The sequence below is a fragment of the Periplaneta americana genome, chromosome 15 (genome assembly GCF_040183065.1).
Source record: "Periplaneta americana isolate PAMFEO1 chromosome 15, P.americana_PAMFEO1_priV1, whole genome shotgun sequence".
In the NCBI taxonomy this organism is placed as follows: Eukaryota; Metazoa; Arthropoda; class Insecta; order Blattodea; family Blattidae; genus Periplaneta; species Periplaneta americana.
The window spans coordinates 167049791-167068511 of record NC_091131.1 but is presented as its reverse complement, the minus strand read 5'-3'; the positions used below and the strand labels follow the sequence as shown (position 1 = coordinate 167068511).

The 18721-nt window shown below is 37.2% G+C and overlaps 1 protein-coding gene across 1 annotated transcript in view; it reads left to right on the top strand.

Moving 5' to 3' along the window:
* Positions 1–2069: 2069 nt before the first annotated feature.
* LOC138715687 (uncharacterized) overlaps positions 2070–18721 on the top strand; it is a 37830-nt gene continuing 21178 nt past the window's right edge. The window contains exons 1-3 of the mRNA XM_069848750.1: positions 2070–2610; positions 6705–6841; positions 6942–7021. Of these exons, the coding sequence (XP_069704851.1) occupies positions 2506–2610; positions 6705–6841; positions 6942–7021 (322 nt within the window). The 5' untranslated portion in view covers positions 2070–2505. The remainder of the gene's footprint in view (positions 2611–6704; positions 6842–6941; positions 7022–18721) is intronic.

Sequence of the window (18721 nt, the reverse complement as noted above, 5' to 3'; positions counted from 1 at the left end):
ACAATTCTTTGAGGTCAACGAACAATTATATTAATTATAAGTTAATATACAGGATGTTTCAAAAATACGGGGCATAATTTCAGGTATGTATTTCCCACATGTAGACAATCAAAATAGTTCATTACAACATGAGTCCGGAAATGCTTTATTTCCGAGTTATGGCCTTCACAACATTGAAATTCACCGGAACGTTTTTCTTTCCGCAGGTCGTTGCCGTCAAAGGAGACATTAAGAGGGCACTCTGACAGTTCATTCCGAGGCGAAGGTTACATTCAGTGTTGTGTAGGCGTTAGACTGTGCGACATATATTCAAATCAAGAGCTGGCAGAGATACACTTCATGTACCGTAAGGCGGACGGCAATGCTGCGCTGGTCGTCGTTTGTACCAGGAGAGGTACCCAAGCGACAATGTCGAGATCGGAGGACATTTGTACGTCTCCATTACCGTCTGTGCGAGTATGGAAAATTTAACTCTCCTGGTTTGGGAAGGGGACGACCAAGATCTACAACTCCAGAAGTACAGGAGGAGATTCTGGAGGCTGTGAACATGACTCCTTTTATCAGCACACGAAGGGTAGCGTTGCAAGTCAGTGTTCCTCATACGACTGTCTGAAGACTGTTGAAAGAGTATCAATTGCAACGTGTACAGGCCCTGTCACCAGCAGATTACCCTGCACGAGTTAGATTCTGTCAGTGGTTCTTGCAGCAGTGTGGTGTAAATCCGAACTTTCCTGCCTTAGTATTATTTACAGATGAAGCACAGTTCACACGAGATGGTATAACAAATTTTTAGAATCAGCATGTATGGGCGTATGAAAACCCACGTGCAACTGTTCCATCTCATCACCAGGTGCGGTTCTCCCTCAACATGTGGGCCGGTATCATTGCTGATCGATTAGTTGGACCCCATGTACTTGTAAACAGACTTACGGGGCAGGCGTACACAAACTTCCTGGAAAACACCATACCTCATGTTTTAGAAGACACTCCACTGATCAGTCGTCAACACATTCACTTCTTGCATGATGGCGCTCCTCCACACTTCAGTCGTACGGCTCGCCGGTACTTAGATCGAAGGTTTCCTGATCGATGGATAGGTAGAGGTGGCCCAAATGCTTGGCCTCCACGCTCACCTGATCTGAACCCTCTCGATTTCTACTTGTGGGGCCATTTAAAATCATTGGTTTATTCGTCTCCGGTGCCTGATTTGGAATCCCTTCGGAATGGAATTGTGGCATGTTCTGAGGACATACGCAATACTCCTGGAGTTTGGGATCGTGTTCGCAGGTCAATGAGACATTGATGTGAGGTCTGTATTCAAGCAGGAGGTGGACATTTTGAACATCTTCTGTAATGACAACGACCTGCGGAAAGAAAAAACGTTCCGGTGAATTTCAATGTTGTGAAGGCCAGAACTCGGAAATGAAGCATTTCCGGACACATGTTGTAATGAACTATTTTGATCGTCTACATGTGGGAAATACATACCTGAAATTATGCCCCGCATTTTTTAAACACTCTGTATAATATAATTTAATAACTATATGTGTTAGAGGAAGAACAATTCTTTGTATGCATCTGAACTCTGATTAGTGTAATATGTAGCTAGTCGGAGATGTATGCAATGGAAGGGGAAAGGAACTGGCCACTCTACCCCATTATCTCCTGGCCTAGTTGCCTCATAAGTGGTGCCTTCTAGGTATCACTTTTGAGGTTCAGACCTGTTTTCGGACAATTGACTAAACAACAACATAAGTTAATATCATTATAAATAAAGGTGTTAACTGGGAAAAACACATCTTCCTCTAAGATAAAAACTAATAGAAGAGAGAAAGATAACAAAAAGTTATAGCTGCCCTTTCTAAGGGTTACCAAGACGATAAAACCTACAGATCAATCCAAACAGGGTAATATTTTAATTTATGTATGCTAATAAATTTAATGCATTAGTATAGCCTACTAACTGTTTTGTTTTGTTTAAGTAATTTTAAGTGGGCAGCTATGACTTTCAAGAATTTATTACATTTCAATTTTTAAGAATATAAATTATTGTATGATATAGCTAAAGAGTCTCTTAAGGTTTGTAGCCCGATATCCTCGAGATGAGAACTGTGTAGGTCGAAATGGTTGAAAAGATCAACTGAAGAAAACGAGGATATTGGAAAGATTACGAGAACCAAGGGAAGGCGAGAAGAAGGGATGGTGATGAGGAAGATGTAGTTGTACGTCAAAACATGTGTTTTTCCTGGTTGAAGTTAATGGAATAAATTATTATTTATAAATTTTAAAGAGGTTTATGATGAAACGTGAGGAATTTATTACAGGCAAAGCATCCGTTTATGACCAACTTATTTTAGTAAATGACATCATCCGAATATCTATTGAAATTCCGACTTGCATTGAGTTATTTTCTCGTTGATTTTAAGTGAGTACATAAACTAAAATATTACAGTGACTTTGCAGGCAACATTATCGAGGACTAGCCTGGTAATCTGCACCATAACGATGTTGGCACTTGTGTTACTCGTTATTCTGGAAGCGCTGTCGACCGCTGCCGTCGATATTTGCAAGACTGGCCAGTCCAATGTAAAGGACATCGACCTCCATAAGGTACGACTTACTCTCAAAACATTACTTTTCTGAAAGATTCAATATCGAGATGTATTAGGATGTTGTAGGCCTGTGCGTATAAAGAGCTTTGGTTTTCTTGGTAATACAGTAGGATATAGTCTTTCTAATAAATTTGTTGTCCGCGCCGTGGCATCGTGGTCTAAGGCATCCTGCCCAGGACTCGCGTTACAGAATGCGCGCTAGTTCGAGTCCTCATGGAAAAAGAAATTTGTTCATGAAATTTCGGCCAGTGTGCCCACCCAGCATCGTGATGCACTTGGGGAGCTGCGATAGGTAGCGAAATGGAGTTGCGAAGGCCAGCTATAAGGGCTGGGGGGTTCATCCTGCTAACCGCACAATACCTTCATTCTGGTTGGATGATCGTTCACCTCTGCTTCGGCATGTGGACGTGAGATCAGCACCAGGCTCGTCAGTCATGATCTTTCATGGGCTGTCGTGTCTAAGACTTTTTTGGGACTTGTAATTTATTATTTTAGTGTGATAGTACTGTCAAGACTAATAAAATAAATAAATAAGCCGACTCAATTTCCTTCCGATGAATACGTAAGTACTATGGACCGTCTGCTAGACCGCTCCCTGTTTTCCTCTTCTCTATTTATCTTATCTTCAAGCCAACTCCCCCCTCTGATTTGTCCAGTTCGGACGAAACCTGCATCACGAGGTCGAGCGGGTTATCTCAATTTTTTTTTCTCAAGTGATATTCAGTTCAGTTTGTTTGAAACGTCTCACAGACGCACTATAGCAGTTGCGTGCGTGTATTTCACACACACGATTTCATTATTTCTTTTATGCTCGACCATGCCGAAATGTAGTAATTATACACCTGGTAGCAGACCTTTAATGCATGTCATTAAAGTACACCTACTCATTAAAGGTCAGGTCTTTCAGCCAATGACGACTCAGGTTACAACTGTTCAGCCAATGACAGGTCAGCTTTCTACCGTTACAAAACCGCAAGTATCGATTATTCTCGGATATGCAATCGAAAGAGAATTAGCGAAAAGTCACGGAGGCTGGAAATCCAATACTGTCGCAGAAGGTTATGTTCTGTTACTATAATAATTAGCGTTAATTGTAAATAATATTCAAATAAATTCAATTTGTCATCTCGTTTTTCAATGTCTAATTTAATTTTAATGTTATCTCTGTGGGTTCTTATGGCCTAGCAAGGCCAATGTGAACATCTGTTCCTCGGAAAAAATCAATACTTTCGCGTCTGCGCATATCTCACAACATACGGGACATTGGCCAAGGTCAGATACAAAGAAAATTAATAATATCAAGTTAGAAATATGGTCGAGCATAAAAAGTCGTATGAAACTCGCCTATAATGGTAATTAAGAAGCTCGTATGAAAATTATGAAACTCGCTTCCGCTCGTTTCATAAATATCCATACTCGCTTCTTAATTACCTTCATTATAGGCTCGTTGCATAATGTACTATTAATTTTTCGGATTGTTGTGTGGTATAACTGTCATGTCTACATGTAAAAGGAGAAAAAATCAGGAACTTCTAGGCAACGTCGTTTCTACGTTCTTAGAGAAAAAACAAATATCCATGCTCTCGATATGGAGTCTCTATTTGCTTGGAGTGTTTCAGTAAAATTTGTGTGAGGTGTTCACACGAAGATTGAGTGGTCTTATGAAGGAGTGCAGTGTTATAAAAAGTTTGTGATCTTCAATTTTTTAAGAACTGCAGAGTGTGAAACAAATATGTTTTTTATACCGTAAACATTTTCCGTTCCAGAAAATTGAACAAAATATTTCACTGACATGTTGAAATGTAGCAAATATTAACATTATATTCTGAATTCCTATTCATTTTGACAATGTAATAAAATTGAAGGAAACAAAATAAATGTTAAGGATTATTAGTAAAGAACTTAAAAGAAAGCAGAAGAAAGCGCAGAAAGAAATAGGATATAAGAAACAGGAATAACCTGTGGAAACGTTTACTTCAATAATTTTAAAAACAGCGACGTTCTGCTGACATTTCAGGCTAGTACTTACTCGGTTATGAAATTGAGTATTGCGGGCATAACAAATGAGTTGCGAAACAAGATACATGTTTGTGTGGAAAGAATGTGACCTCGAGAAGGCAGGCATTTTTATGGAAACACTAGCAGTGTATCATATTTCGCTAAAATATCACGTCCACATTCTAGTATTGAAATTTTAATGTACAATTACTCATTTCTCTTCATTTGGTATGGGAGTAAATGAATTGTTCGACAAATCAAAATAAACCAACCTTCGCATTCTTCTAATCTTTCCCTTCTACCCCTTGTCGTGTCCCTTTCTACTATTTATATCCCCACTTTCCCCTTGTCTTTTCATTGTACTTCTTGATTCCCTTATTCTCCTTAATATCCTTGTATTCCTTTTATTCTTCTCGCTTTTTGTCTCCACCTTGTTCTTCTGGTATTCTAAGCAGTGGCGTGCGGTGCTATTTGTCGATGGGGAACAGGTCAGAAACAACACTAACACTAATAATAACAATAATAACAATAATAATAATAATAATAATAATCTCTTAATGCATATAGAGTGTTAGTTGGGAGGCCGGAGGGAAAAAGGCCTTTGGGGAGGCAGAGACGTATAGGGAGGATAATATTAAAATTGATTTGAGGTGGGACATGATGATAGTGACTGGGTTAATCTTGCACAGGATAGGGATCGATGGCGGGCTTATGTGAGGGCGGCAATGAACCTGCGGGTTCCTTAAAAGCCATTTGTAAGTATAATAATAATAATAATAATAATAATAATAATAATAATAATAATAATAATAATAATAATAATAATAATCTGTTAATGCATATAGAGTGTTAGTTGGGAGGCCGGAGGGAAAAAGGCCTTTGGGGAGGCAGAGACGTAGAGGGAGGATAATATTAAAATGGATTTGAGTTGGGACATGATGATAGTGACTGGGTTAATCTTGCACAGAATAGGGATCGTTGGCGGGCTTATGTGAGGGCGGCAATGAACCTGCGGGTTCCTTAAAAGCCATTTGTAAGTGTAATAATAATAATAATAATAATAATAATAATAATAATAATCTGTATTATGATTTAGCAACATTACCAATTATTTTTGTACTTCATTTACAACTTAATCATAAAAAGAATGTGTTAATGTAAAACAAATTAATAATATATTATTATTATTACTATTATTATTATTATTATTATTATTATCATTATTATTATTATTATTATTATTAGGCATAAATATATAATACAGTTAACTAAAAATAAATAAACCTCAATTAAACCTACAATTTACCGCTTGAGGACCACCCAGTTAACCATTTCACAGAATTATAGTAACTACTTTGAAATTGTCTTGGGATGCCCATGTCTTGTATAAGATTTTGTTTTAGTTTTAAGTTATGTAAGGAGAGGAGTAGGTTTGGCATTCAAAATAATCGCGCTTTTCTCAGCAACATTGATCGAACTAAACGCTCTCGACTTCAGGTGATCGATAACACGACACTCGCTGTCTTGGTTCGCATCAGGGCGCTCGCGCTCGGTCTCGTTGAAGTTGGAACAGGCAGCAGTCACCTGTTCCATTGCCATTAATCAGTCAGATTTAACTCAGGCCGTGAATGCGTAAATGGTACGGATTTTTTAAGAACTATTGTATAATTTCACACACAATATTATGTCACACGAAAAACTCTTCGAACTTAATTGTTTTCCGAATTATCACTATATAAATAAACTAGCTTGATGAAACAGTATATTCCACACTCCTCAATACTCCGCGAGGGAAGAGGTAACTTCACAGCTTCCAGCGATACTCGGGTAAGTTCGTGTCCGCTCGAGCCTGCTTCGGAGAAAACTCCCACTCACATCATCACGCACAGCGGACGAGAAGGGCTCGAGTCGTTTTCACTTCACTGCAATAAGCCTACTAACGATAGCTGTTTTCGCTTTTCGAAAACTGCAAGTAGCCTATCCTTTAGAATGAAGTATATCTCACAATCTCAGTTAAGGGGGCAGGGAGGAAGGGAACAGCCTGTTCCCTCTGTTCCATGGAGGAACCGCCACTGAGTCTAACCTTTTGTGCAGCTTTCTAAAACCTGGAAGTGGCTGTACGTCGACAACAAGGACTTGACTGCACAGTACTCGTGCATTGAGGTCGACGTCATCTCTTCTGCCGATGGCGGTCTGTCAGCGCATGCTGTCACCAGTTTAACTCGCAACAGGTAAGTCACAGATGTGCTCTAACTTGTCACCAACAAAACGTGAATCACTTAGTGTGCCGATGTTTAACACAATATTTTGGTGTGTTTCTGCATGAAACAGTGATGGACGTTGTTATTCCTTCCTGGGTACCATGAAGAAACTGGACGGCAATTCCCTCAACGTGACTACACCTGAAAACAGTGAGTCATATCTGTGGTTAACAATCAGAGTTAAATGCAAATATCAGATATAGTAACGGCAAAATTGGTAAACATGTGATTCAAAATGTTATCACAGTCTACTATATACAGTCACGAAGCTTGGGATGATTCTTTGCATTTCTCGCGATAGTTGCTAGCCGCTTGGAGCGCTGTGAGTACTAGGAACAATAGACTGTATCACTGCCATCGTGACCTAATACAGGCCGTAAGGCAGACCATGTGACTCGCTTAACCCGATCACGAAGGGCGGCGTTTCAGCCATATAAATTAATTGAAATGCATAAATAGTAACATATATTTCTCTAAAATGTAGTGTAATTGCATTAATAAAATTTAAAACAATGATTAGGAGACACTTCAGACATGATTCCTTGCGAGTTAAGGTGTAATATTATTTATTGTGTGAAAATTACGTTGTTCGTATGTGTAATACCTACCTTTATTTCGATTAAATATTGCGAAATTCTTGTACATTCATTTATGCACGATTCAATAATTTTCAGTTGCACCGCACAAATATTTAGGTATGTTGAAATTATAGGTTATGTTTACTGCACCAGTTGCCCCATTCTGTCTAATTTTAATGGTCTCCAATGCCCTGCCACTACATATGTACCATGTTATGTTATATCGAAATTGTAGGTTATGTTTACTATATTTAACTTATATTTCTATATTCGCAATTATACATTATAAATAAACATAATATCATGTATGGCACCCGTCACATTCTATTTGTCGGTATTTTAATACTACAATTGAGTACTGAATTATTGTCCACACCTGTGGAGTAACGGTTAGCGCGTCTATCCGCGAAACCAGGTGGCCCGGGTTTGATTCCCGGTCGGGGAAAATTACCTGGTTGAGGTTTTTCCGGGGTTTTCCCTCAACCCAATATGAGCAAATGCTGGGTAACTTTCGGTGTTGGACCTTGGACGCACTTCACCGGTATTATCACCTTCATCTCATTCAGACGCTAAATAGCCTAAGATATTGATAAAGCGTCGTAAAATAACCTACTAAAATAAAATAAAAAAGTACTGAATTATTGTATTTATCTACTACTTAAGAGACGAAGTAACACAATCGTACGTATATTAATTTCATAGCAGTCTGTCTACAATTAAGAAAAGTAGATGTGCTAAATTAAAATCACAATATAAATTCGTTTTTATTGAACCTCAAAACAGCTTCCATTCTAAACTTAAAATGTTGATGCGAACAGATAATGTTAACACGTAAAATTCTCTTCACATTAAAATAACACAGTTTTGTAATTATTTCTGCAACATATTATGCAACAAGAAGTAAAGGGAACTTATGGACACATTACACTAAATAAAGCTTAGCAATGATACGCAATAAAGTTATAATATAATATTTCACTGAGCTACATACACTGAAATAGAAAACCAGAACATACATTACGGCCTGGTCTAGATCGAAAAGGCATTGACTGTGCCGTATTTCAGTTTTGTAAACTGTAAAATGTTCGTTATCGGTTGTAATAACTGTAAATGGCTAAAATGCAGTAATTTGAATAATAATATGGGACAAGGAGACGTTTGTGGTATTATAAATATTGTAAGAAAAAGAGGTCGGAGTTATCCTTCTTCCGAAAAATCCAGGAAGGTGAATTTATAAAATATAATATATGCTTTATGGAAATAATATATGAACCTTATGTATTTCATATTTCAATAGTGGAAGGAAGGCGTTAATGTTTTCAAAAGAATACGATATCAAAAGTACAATACATTTTATCGTCTGCTGGGGAAAGGGTCCGTGATGAGGCGATAGTAGCGATCCTGGTGGTTAGCAACTATCTATGGATGCATATTTCAACTGTCTATGTTTGCATATTTAGTAAGTATTGAGCTTCGTGACTGTATATACTAGACTGTGATGTTATTCTGAATTTATGTTGTTGTTTAGTCAACTGTCCGAAGACAGGTCTGAGCTTCACCAGTAAAATCAACAAGACACCACTAAACTAAGCGAGGAAACAACAGAGCAGGGTGACCAGTTCCTTTCCCCCTCCATTATACACATCGCTGACTAGCTACATATCACACTAATCAGACTTCAGATTCCGAACTTATAAACTTATTAACGTCTAATATTTCTGAATAACAGTCAGTTCAAATTTTAAACCTTTATGAGTAATATTCCGTGGCCTTGTTCTAAAAGCGCCAATGTCAATTTTTTTGTACTTTTAAGTTATATACGCTTTCGAGCTTATCTCGGTTTGTTCTTCCATGCACTGAAAGGAGCGTTAATGTGGAGGACTCAGAGTCTTCACAAGCCAATGTCATAGGCTCACTGTACAAAATCTATAGGCCTAACGGTCAATGTTGAAATTGACCCTTTCCGTATTAATATTTTCTACTTTTTTTAACGCTTTTGGCGTTTTCTGCATTTAGCCAATGTTAATATTGGTTTTCAAACCCAGCATAATTGAAGACCTCCCTCGGAAAAGGATGTAACATCAAATTAATGAATTATGTGACTTCAGTGGGGAAAGTAATTTTGAAGCAGTCATTTATAAAAATAAATATGGCCTTAAAAACTATGTCTTTTAAATTATTTTCTTTTCTCCTGAAACGTGTACTTTAGATTTGTTTTTTTACACCCTTATTCGAGGGATGTCTTCAATTATTATTATTATTATTATTACTACTACTACTACTACTACTACTACTACTACTACTACTACTACTACTACTACTATTATTATTAATATATATCAATTTGGTTATGTTGGCAACAATGTACCAATGATTAAAGGCCATGTTTTTCAATTACTGCATATAGTTTACTCGTGAATGGGAAGCAAGTTTGTTTTCGTTGTGCTATTTTAAGAATTCAAGTTGTTAAGCATAGGGCGGAAAATGGTGAAAATGTGTGTTGGATCACAAGATAAAATAAAAGATAAGAATTTCCACTTTATTTTTAGAATAGTAGGCACTAAGTTCAACGTATAATCTAATATTGTAATAGTTTTGCAGAATGTAGGCCTTTACGCTATATATATTTGTATAACATAGTTCTGGTAGATGCAATGCAAGTATAATTAATTTTACAAAAAGTTTGAGTGCGTGCGTACTTCATAAACTGTAGGTGTAGTACACAAAATTCCGTCTCAGACACTGCTCGTAAGTCAACCATTCAGTCGGAAAGCGAAATGTCAAGACCAGCTCAGCTTCCTAAAGCAGATTCACTCCAAATGACGCCCACATTAACCTCTGATAAAAAACTATTCCAAAGCTTAGATGATTATGTACCTGGTAGTACTTCAGAAGAAAGTAATGATGCCTCAATTATCCTGGTAGGACGGAAAAATGATACACACATCAAAGAAATCTACAAATATGCAGGAATGGGGAAGAGGTCACCACTAGTCATAGTGTTTCTGGAAATATAACAAAGAAAAACAGAATTCGGAAAAGGGCGGGGATGTTACCAATATATACCTAGAAAAAGAAAAAGGTATGTAAAAAGCTTGGAAAAGAACAGGGGAAAGCATCTAAAAACTAGTGGCAAAGAATTACAACTAAAAGTAAAGTTGTTCATCCTAAGGAATTGAAGCCCGGTGTAGCTGTAGGATGATATGCTTTGAAAAAATAGACTACGATGACCGAAATAATATTTTAATGGATTTTTATAAACTGTCTCCAGAGAGTCAGAATCAGTTTAAAGCAAATTACGTTGAAGAATGTGGAAAAAACGGCTACGGAAGGACCCTAATGAAGGAGAAAGCAGGCTTAAATCAGGATGGTTATAATTAAACTGACGGTGTTCAGCTTGGCACAGCACGGACTGTAATGATCTATGAGTGTAAAACCTCGTAGATATTCTAATTAAGCAATGCGCTCGCGAATTATTCCAAAAAATAATTAGTTCCGCATCTTGCCAACAGGTGAAGATATGTTGCTATAATCAGTCAGAACTACAGTGACTTTATCAGAACGTGGTATAGGCGCAGGAATAAGGCAGGAAAGATCAAACGCATTATAACGGCACGTTTATTAGGAACTATGGTTACAAACACTGTTCAACATGGCCTCCCATTTCAGCAACATGTTGCATCCGTAACACGGCATGGTCGACAGTTGCTCGCAGCATATCTGGTGAAATCAGAACGACATGTCTTTGTATGCTAGCCTTTACGTCAGGCCGTCCTCTCCGTGGTGAGACACCTAATTCATCTGTTTCCTCGAATTTTTTCATTATGTTCTTCAGCCCTTTAATTGACATGGGACCTCCTCTCAACTGTTTCTGTCGGCGATATTCCTGCGATGCAGCGTTGCTATTGATGTCATTCTGCTAAAACAACTTCACTAGCAGTGCACGGTCTCCCTTCTCAATAGCCATTGCGTTTCTAAATTTTCAACGAACATTCACTCCACTAGCGGAATCAACACGCGTTACCAAGCAACAGGGAACTGACACAACGCAATGCAACCGGAAGAACATACTGACGTCAGAGTTACAGACAATCAGCGTATTCCGAATCTCACCGGTCCGGTGGCATCAATGACGTCAAGTTGCAACGAAAATAAGGAACAAAACTGCTGGAAGAATCGATGCTGTCATGGCGACTGTGTAAGTGGTTACCTGTGCTACGCTAGCAAAATTTTGCGAAATTTCCGTACTGCCATCTCGTTCAAATAAAAGAGATCATAAACAACTTATTTCTTGAACCGGTAGTAATAACTGGTCCGTTGACATGTTCGCTCATAAGCCATTAACATATTGTTTTTACAGTGTGCTCATTACAAACAATACAGCAGAACACACCGCCATGACACAACAGTGCACGATGTTATTCGTCTGCTAATTCCCGCCCTATACAAGAACCAATCAGATTCACTGATGGCGGCTGATGGAGACTGCCACTACCTCTGCAAGTTGATGGCACCGGTGCGACACCGGTGGAGCATCAATGACGTCATCGGTGGAATTCGGAACACCGTGATGCCATCGGTTTGCTCACCGGTGAGATTCGGAATACGCTCAATTGCACGTTTTGACCGCTTACAGCGCCATACTTACACCTAGTGGCGAGACTTGGAACTAATTACTTTTTTTGCATAATTCGTGAGCGCATTGGTTAATTAGCATATCTACGAGGTTTCACACTTCTACTATCACTAATTAGAGTCCGTGTTGTGCTATGCTGAACACCGTCAGTTTAATTATAACTACATTGTATATACAAGGAAGCAGATAAGGAAGTTATCTCTTTCAGAATTAACTCCTATTGCTGACATCACTTCCTCTTTCAGCGCCAAAACTGAAGAATTTGAAAGATCGAACTTTCATTCACACAAATAGTCGTCAGTTCTATGAACATATCATCCAGACACTGATTGCAGATCCAAATAAAGAAGACTCCATGTTAAGTGAGGATATGGAAGATGATGCTTTATAAAATGTTGAGAGGTTGTCATGTTATCTTTCATTCGTGCTTCAGTATCCGATTTTATTTTGTAAAACATCAAGGAACAGTCTTGTAACGGTAGATAGTCAATCATTTGCTAATTTATTGTAACAAAAGGTTATTCATTTACTGACTGGTGGCCACACTGTGGAGTAACGGTAGCGCGTCAGCAGCCGAGTTCGACTTGCGGTAGAGAAAGTTATCTGGTTGAGGTTTTTCCGGGGGTTTCCCTCAATCCAATATGAGAAAATGCTGGGTAACTATCGTTACTGGACCCCGGACTCATTTCACCGGCATTATCACCTTCATCTCATTCAGACGCTAAATAACCTAAGATGTTGATAAAGCGTCATAAAATAACCTATTAAAAATTACTAACTGGGAACTTCGATTTTACATTCATACTTAAGGAATAATTGAGGGGCTTAGAACAAAAAGCAGGTAAGTGACGCAAACCTAGTTTTGAGGAAATTACAGTTAAAGTTCTACCTGCAATGGAATATTATACACTAGTTTGGTGAAATGATGCCCATATAGCAGCACTGCACAGTGTGATCTCTTACCTAATTTTATCCCAAAGAAACATCCTTTTGGGCTATCACAACACGCACTTACCTCATTTTTTGATAAAGTCTCTTACCTGCTTTTTGTTCTAAGCCCCTCAATTGTATTTTTATAACAAGTTCATAGATGCAGGTAACGACTTAACATTGTATTGCCCTTAAATTTAACGTTTCTTGTTAAGCATAACACATATTTTTACTTTAACATAGGCCTATTTGTTATGTATCTTTAAATTGAAAAATATAAATGTTCTCTAAATTTTACTATATTTTCAATCATTGTGAAATGACCAATGTCTAGAAACTGTGAAATAACTAATACTTATTTTTATGAGAGGGCCTATGTCAGGCCTATCTCCGTGCGCGGAGGAACTTCAGTGTTGAAATAAATATTAAAGTAGACTATTATAAATCTATTTTATTCCTTAAAAAGAATATAGAGTGCAAACAAAGAAACATTGAGAAAACTGGTCATAATTAACAGGAAAAACTTCAAAGCCATTTATCTCAAAACTATCATTTTTGACATTGGCTCTTTTAGAACCAAGTCACATTACGTTTGCGTTATGAGAACAAAGTGTAAAACATCACTATGTAGGACAAACAATGAGGTCTTCAATTTATTAGTTTTTGTATTTTCGTTGTTAGCATTTTGTTGATGAAAAAGGATTTAAAAGTTTCAATAAATAGTTATACCATTCAATTTTAGGACATAACTGGTCCAATGCCAATATGAAAGTAAACGGAGTTTTTCTCAAAATGTGAGAAAAGTTAACAACTTAAGACAAGTAAAGTGTCCATTCGTAAGTATTATAGTTTTTTAACCAGCAGATACAAAGGAACTGGTCCTGTTGCTGATAACAAGAAAGTGGGTGGCGAAAAATGATCAGTGCTGCTGATGTGCTTCCGACAAGTAACGAAATAACTTATTATTATAGAATGGTAGCTATGGACAATAATGAGAGGACTCACAGACTTATTTAAAAGAAAAGTGACTAGGGCCAATGATCGTCAGGGGTAGCTTCCTTGGTAAGTACCAAAGATAGTTCGGATCAGCTTACTTAATACCCTAACGGAGAAAGCTAACCATTTTTCTCGTAGTACTTCACATTATGCTAGTGGATTATTGTGATTTCCTAATTGTCAAGTTAAATTTGCTTCTACCAACTTTGTTTAGAATTTCCGGTACTGACATATACTACAACTTGCGGTTATTTTCTAACTGTTATGTTGGCAGGAGTAATTTTGGTTTTCAGTACAAGAAACTTGATGAAAATGAAAGTAACTAAGCTTGTAAATTAATGATTTAATAGGCCTAATACCGGTATTAATAATGTTGTGCGACCGTCACTTAGGTCGCACTGTTTGCTAGCCGGATGGCTACTTCATTCGACTTCTGCTCTTTCTCATCAGGATTTCTGACACCACCATTGTACACAACAATGGAAAACTATTTTGCTGGAAGAGCTGGAGCTCTGAGGATACTATAGGAAACTCCATGGTTACTAAACTTAGTCTGAATTGATTACAATGAAATCTCTACTTGATTTATTATGAATTTACAAATATATACATGAAAGTTACTTACAAGATATTTCATTGGATGACGCTGACGCCATGCCGCTGCCGTCTTTCACTTCCAAGTCTCTCGATTAACACTCCGTCAGTCTCCACTAACTGCCGCATATCCTCGCCAACACTTCTTATGTTTCCTTATCGGTTCCCCGCCCGGGGTGCCGACCACGCCACCCACCAGGTGAGATGGGCTTAAAACCCGTTTTGATTTCACGTGCTTACAGATGTCGCCTTAATCAAACATCTCTTACATTTAATTAGATTCAGTGCATTATAGTGATAAGCCGCTATAATGAGACTACGTGCAAGAAAAGAGTTCGAACAATGCGTGATATAGTTTTAACCAATTAAAATGCATGCTTTGTTCTACTGGACCAATGCGATTAGTCCAGCAATGATCTGTGGCGTAAGAATACTTACATTGTAGGCAGTGATTTACAGTACCACACGCCCGACAAGACTCTATACCGCTGGCTAAGCATCTTAAGACCGTGTATTCCGCTGACACTGTTCCTGTTTCAAATTTAATACTCCACAGGAAATCATGCTACAGGGCGTTCTTTAGCCCTGGGGCATAACAATATTAATATCAATACACAATTTACTTCTGTTGCGTTGTGATTCCAATCCAACTCTCCTATTCAAGCAAGTATAATTATTAAATAAGATATAACTTCTAGACCTACATACGTGGTATGAAACATGCACGTGGCCAATGGACGGAAATATATTTCATATTTTAATGAAATTATTTCGTGTTTACATTTTCATTAAAATGTCCAAGAGGGGAAATAAGATGGTAGCGACTTCTCCAAGAAAGGAAGTGCTTGCCATACAAAGTAACTTGCACTTCACAATACGCTTACTGAAGAAACAAGACGTTAAAAAATAAATTATGCGCACAGAACTGCAAATAAATGAGAATGGCAACATTATTAGAAGTGAGTATTTTAAGTAGGCTGTACATTTGAAAGTGGTATTCTGTTTTTGAAATTTCTAATCATTTCATTATCATTATTATTATTATCATTATCATCATTATTACTATTATTATTATTATTATTTTCATTAGTATTATTATCATTATTATGAAAATTAATGAAACAAAAACTTTTGTCATTTCGTACTCTCGAAAAACTACTTCCATAAAATTTAATTATTCTCTTAATAACGCCTGTATTATTAGGAAAAATTCTATAAAAGATCTTGGTGTACTACTCGATTCTAAATTATACTTTCACGATCATGTTCAATATATTTATAATCATTCAATAAGAATGCTTGGTTTAATAAGGTCTATAACCTATTCTTTTTCTACTCCTGAGTCACTATTAATTCTATACTTTACTTTGGTTCGCTCTAAACTTGAATATGCATCTGTAGCCTGGAATTCCATTACTTCAACCGATTCGGTTAAATTGGAAAATATTCAAAGAAAATTTATTTCCTTATGTGCTTTTCGATATATACCCAATTCCACTGACTTTAACTATGATATTACCTGTAAATATTTTAACTGTTGTAGCCTTTATGCTAGACGTCTAAATCTTGATTATCAATTTTTTTGCAAAGTTATCAAGGGTGATATTGATTGTGAGTCTATCATAAACAATATCAGCCTTCGTATTCCTACAAAAGGTTTAAGATTTCAAAAAATTTTTTATAACCGAAATTCAAAATCACTTTCTCCAGTCTGTAGATGCATAAAATATGCCAATTTGCATGGGCACAATTTAGATCCTTTTAAGGTTTAGTTTCGTTTTGATTATTAGTTTTTACTGTTTGTACTCAATTTTATTCATGTATGTTTTTGTTATTTAAGATATTATTTATTTTTGTTTTGCACCTTTGTATCTTCTGTTTGTGTATTGTGCTGAACTATAATTGGCCTCTGGCTGTTGTTCAGCACACAAATATTAATAATAAATAAATAATAAATAATAAATAATAAATTATTATCATTATTATCATCATTATCATTATTATTATTATCATTATTATCATTATCATTATTATTATTATTACTATTATTATTATCACTAGCCGTACCCGTGCGCTCCGCTGCATCCGTTAGAAATAAATATAAAGTAATTATATAGGGGTAGTTACCCAAAGAGCGCGCAGTCCTACAAGAGTACGCAGCTTTAATTTTCTATGTTGGCAGCATTGCAAAGAACTGAAGTGTAACTTGTAAGAAGGTATCTTCATAAGCGATGTTCTGATATAGAAGTCACTTTTATTGCTGAGGATTATATTAGTTATTGGTAAGTTGCAATTTTTTATACTAATCTTGTAATTTTGTGTATTTTTAAATTAGTTTCTTTCTCAGGAAACAATTTTCAAATAGGTTTTACAATGTACGCATGGAAAACGTTCTACCATAACCTGTAAGTTCGCACAAAGCGGGAAATCAGTTATTGCATGCTACTTCCATCTATTGTAATTTTTTGCCAGTACAACCAGGCCTCAAAGAGGGCGCACAGCTGTATCCCTCAAGAGTGCGTGCTTACTCTTGGAGGACACTAACATTTCTAGCATTGTCGGATAAAATAAAGCAGTTTAAACTTCTAGAAATGTTAGTGTTTCTTGTTGAATAAAGGTTAATTTTTATATGAAATCTTCTACTAAGTAGGTATACTTTAGTATATTTACAATTTTGTAGAATAAACATCGTGTGATTCTTCATTTTAGGAAACGTCGTGTAGGGAAAGTTGCATCAGCTGAGAGAGGATAGATAGTTTCAAGTGTGTGTTGTCTGTCTCCAACAGGCATCTACATTCTTCCAGCTATTATTTTTCAGAGGAAGAGACTCAATCCTGAATTGTACAGAGATGCTCCTGAAGGCACCTTGCACCTAATTTCGGATTCTGGCTGCAACATTTCTCAACATTTGTAAAGCCAACCAAGGTTGATCCAGCTCTTCTAATCCTGGATAAGCACACTTCGCATTGCAGCTTGGAAGCAATATTATACTGCAGAGAACACTTCATCACACTTCTTACTCTGCCCCAAATGCGAGCCGCTTGATCCAGCCCCTTGATATAGGCTTCTTTGTGCCCCTTAAATCTGCCTATTCTACAGAATGTGATAAATTTATGGTTAGCAATCCAGGACGTGTGATAACTCACAGGGAAGTATCTTCTCTGTTCTGTAGAGCATATGACAGGATAGCTACTCTGGAAAAGGCGAAGAATTCATTCCGTGGCACAGGAATCTTTCCTTTTCACCCAGAAATATTCGCGAAGGATGATTTCCTATCATCTGCCGTGACATCTAGACCAGAACCCAATCAAGAGACTGAAGAGAGGGAGCATCTACAGGAAATTCAGTTAAATCCTGATGTAGAGGAATCTCAACCAGTCCGTCAAGATACATTGCAAACAAATTCTACCTCTCGTCCTGACGGCGAAAATAATCTGAATGGACAAGTTTGCTCACCGTCCACTCTGCTTCGTCTACCTTCAGCAAACCTCCAATCAAAAAGGAAGAGGATGGGGAAGAAATCAGAAATAATGACGTCATCTCCATGCAAGAATGTTCTGGAGACATCAGGGAGGAAACAAACCGAAGGAACTGATCAGAAGTCCATTTGGTCAAAGAAGAAAAAGCAACTGAGGATTGACCCAGAAACTCCCACAACGTCCAAAGAAAATTGCAATATTTTCTGTCCAGGTTGTGGTAAAAAATATCAGGAAGCGTTGACAGAAGACTGGGTGCAATGTGAAAACTGTAAAGAATGGTGGCACGAAGCCTGCTCGTGCTATGAGGGAACTGGTGTATTTATTTGTGACATATGTTAGCGCGTACTATTGAAGGACTGTATGCGCACTCTTAGGTGCTTGTTCCTACAAGAATGCGCAATGCCCAGATTTTGATTAAAGGGCCAATACTCAGCTATAATTTCTTGTGTAACTGATTTGTGTTTTATGTTTAAATAAACAATGTTCAATAACTTCAATGACATAAAAAGTTTTTACTTTATCACCCAACTTTAATGCTGGCAAGCAAATGAATTTATGTGCGTACTCTTAGAGTCCTTTACCCCCTAATTAAAATAGGACATTTGATCCAGGGAACATTCGTGTTTGATAGAAGGAT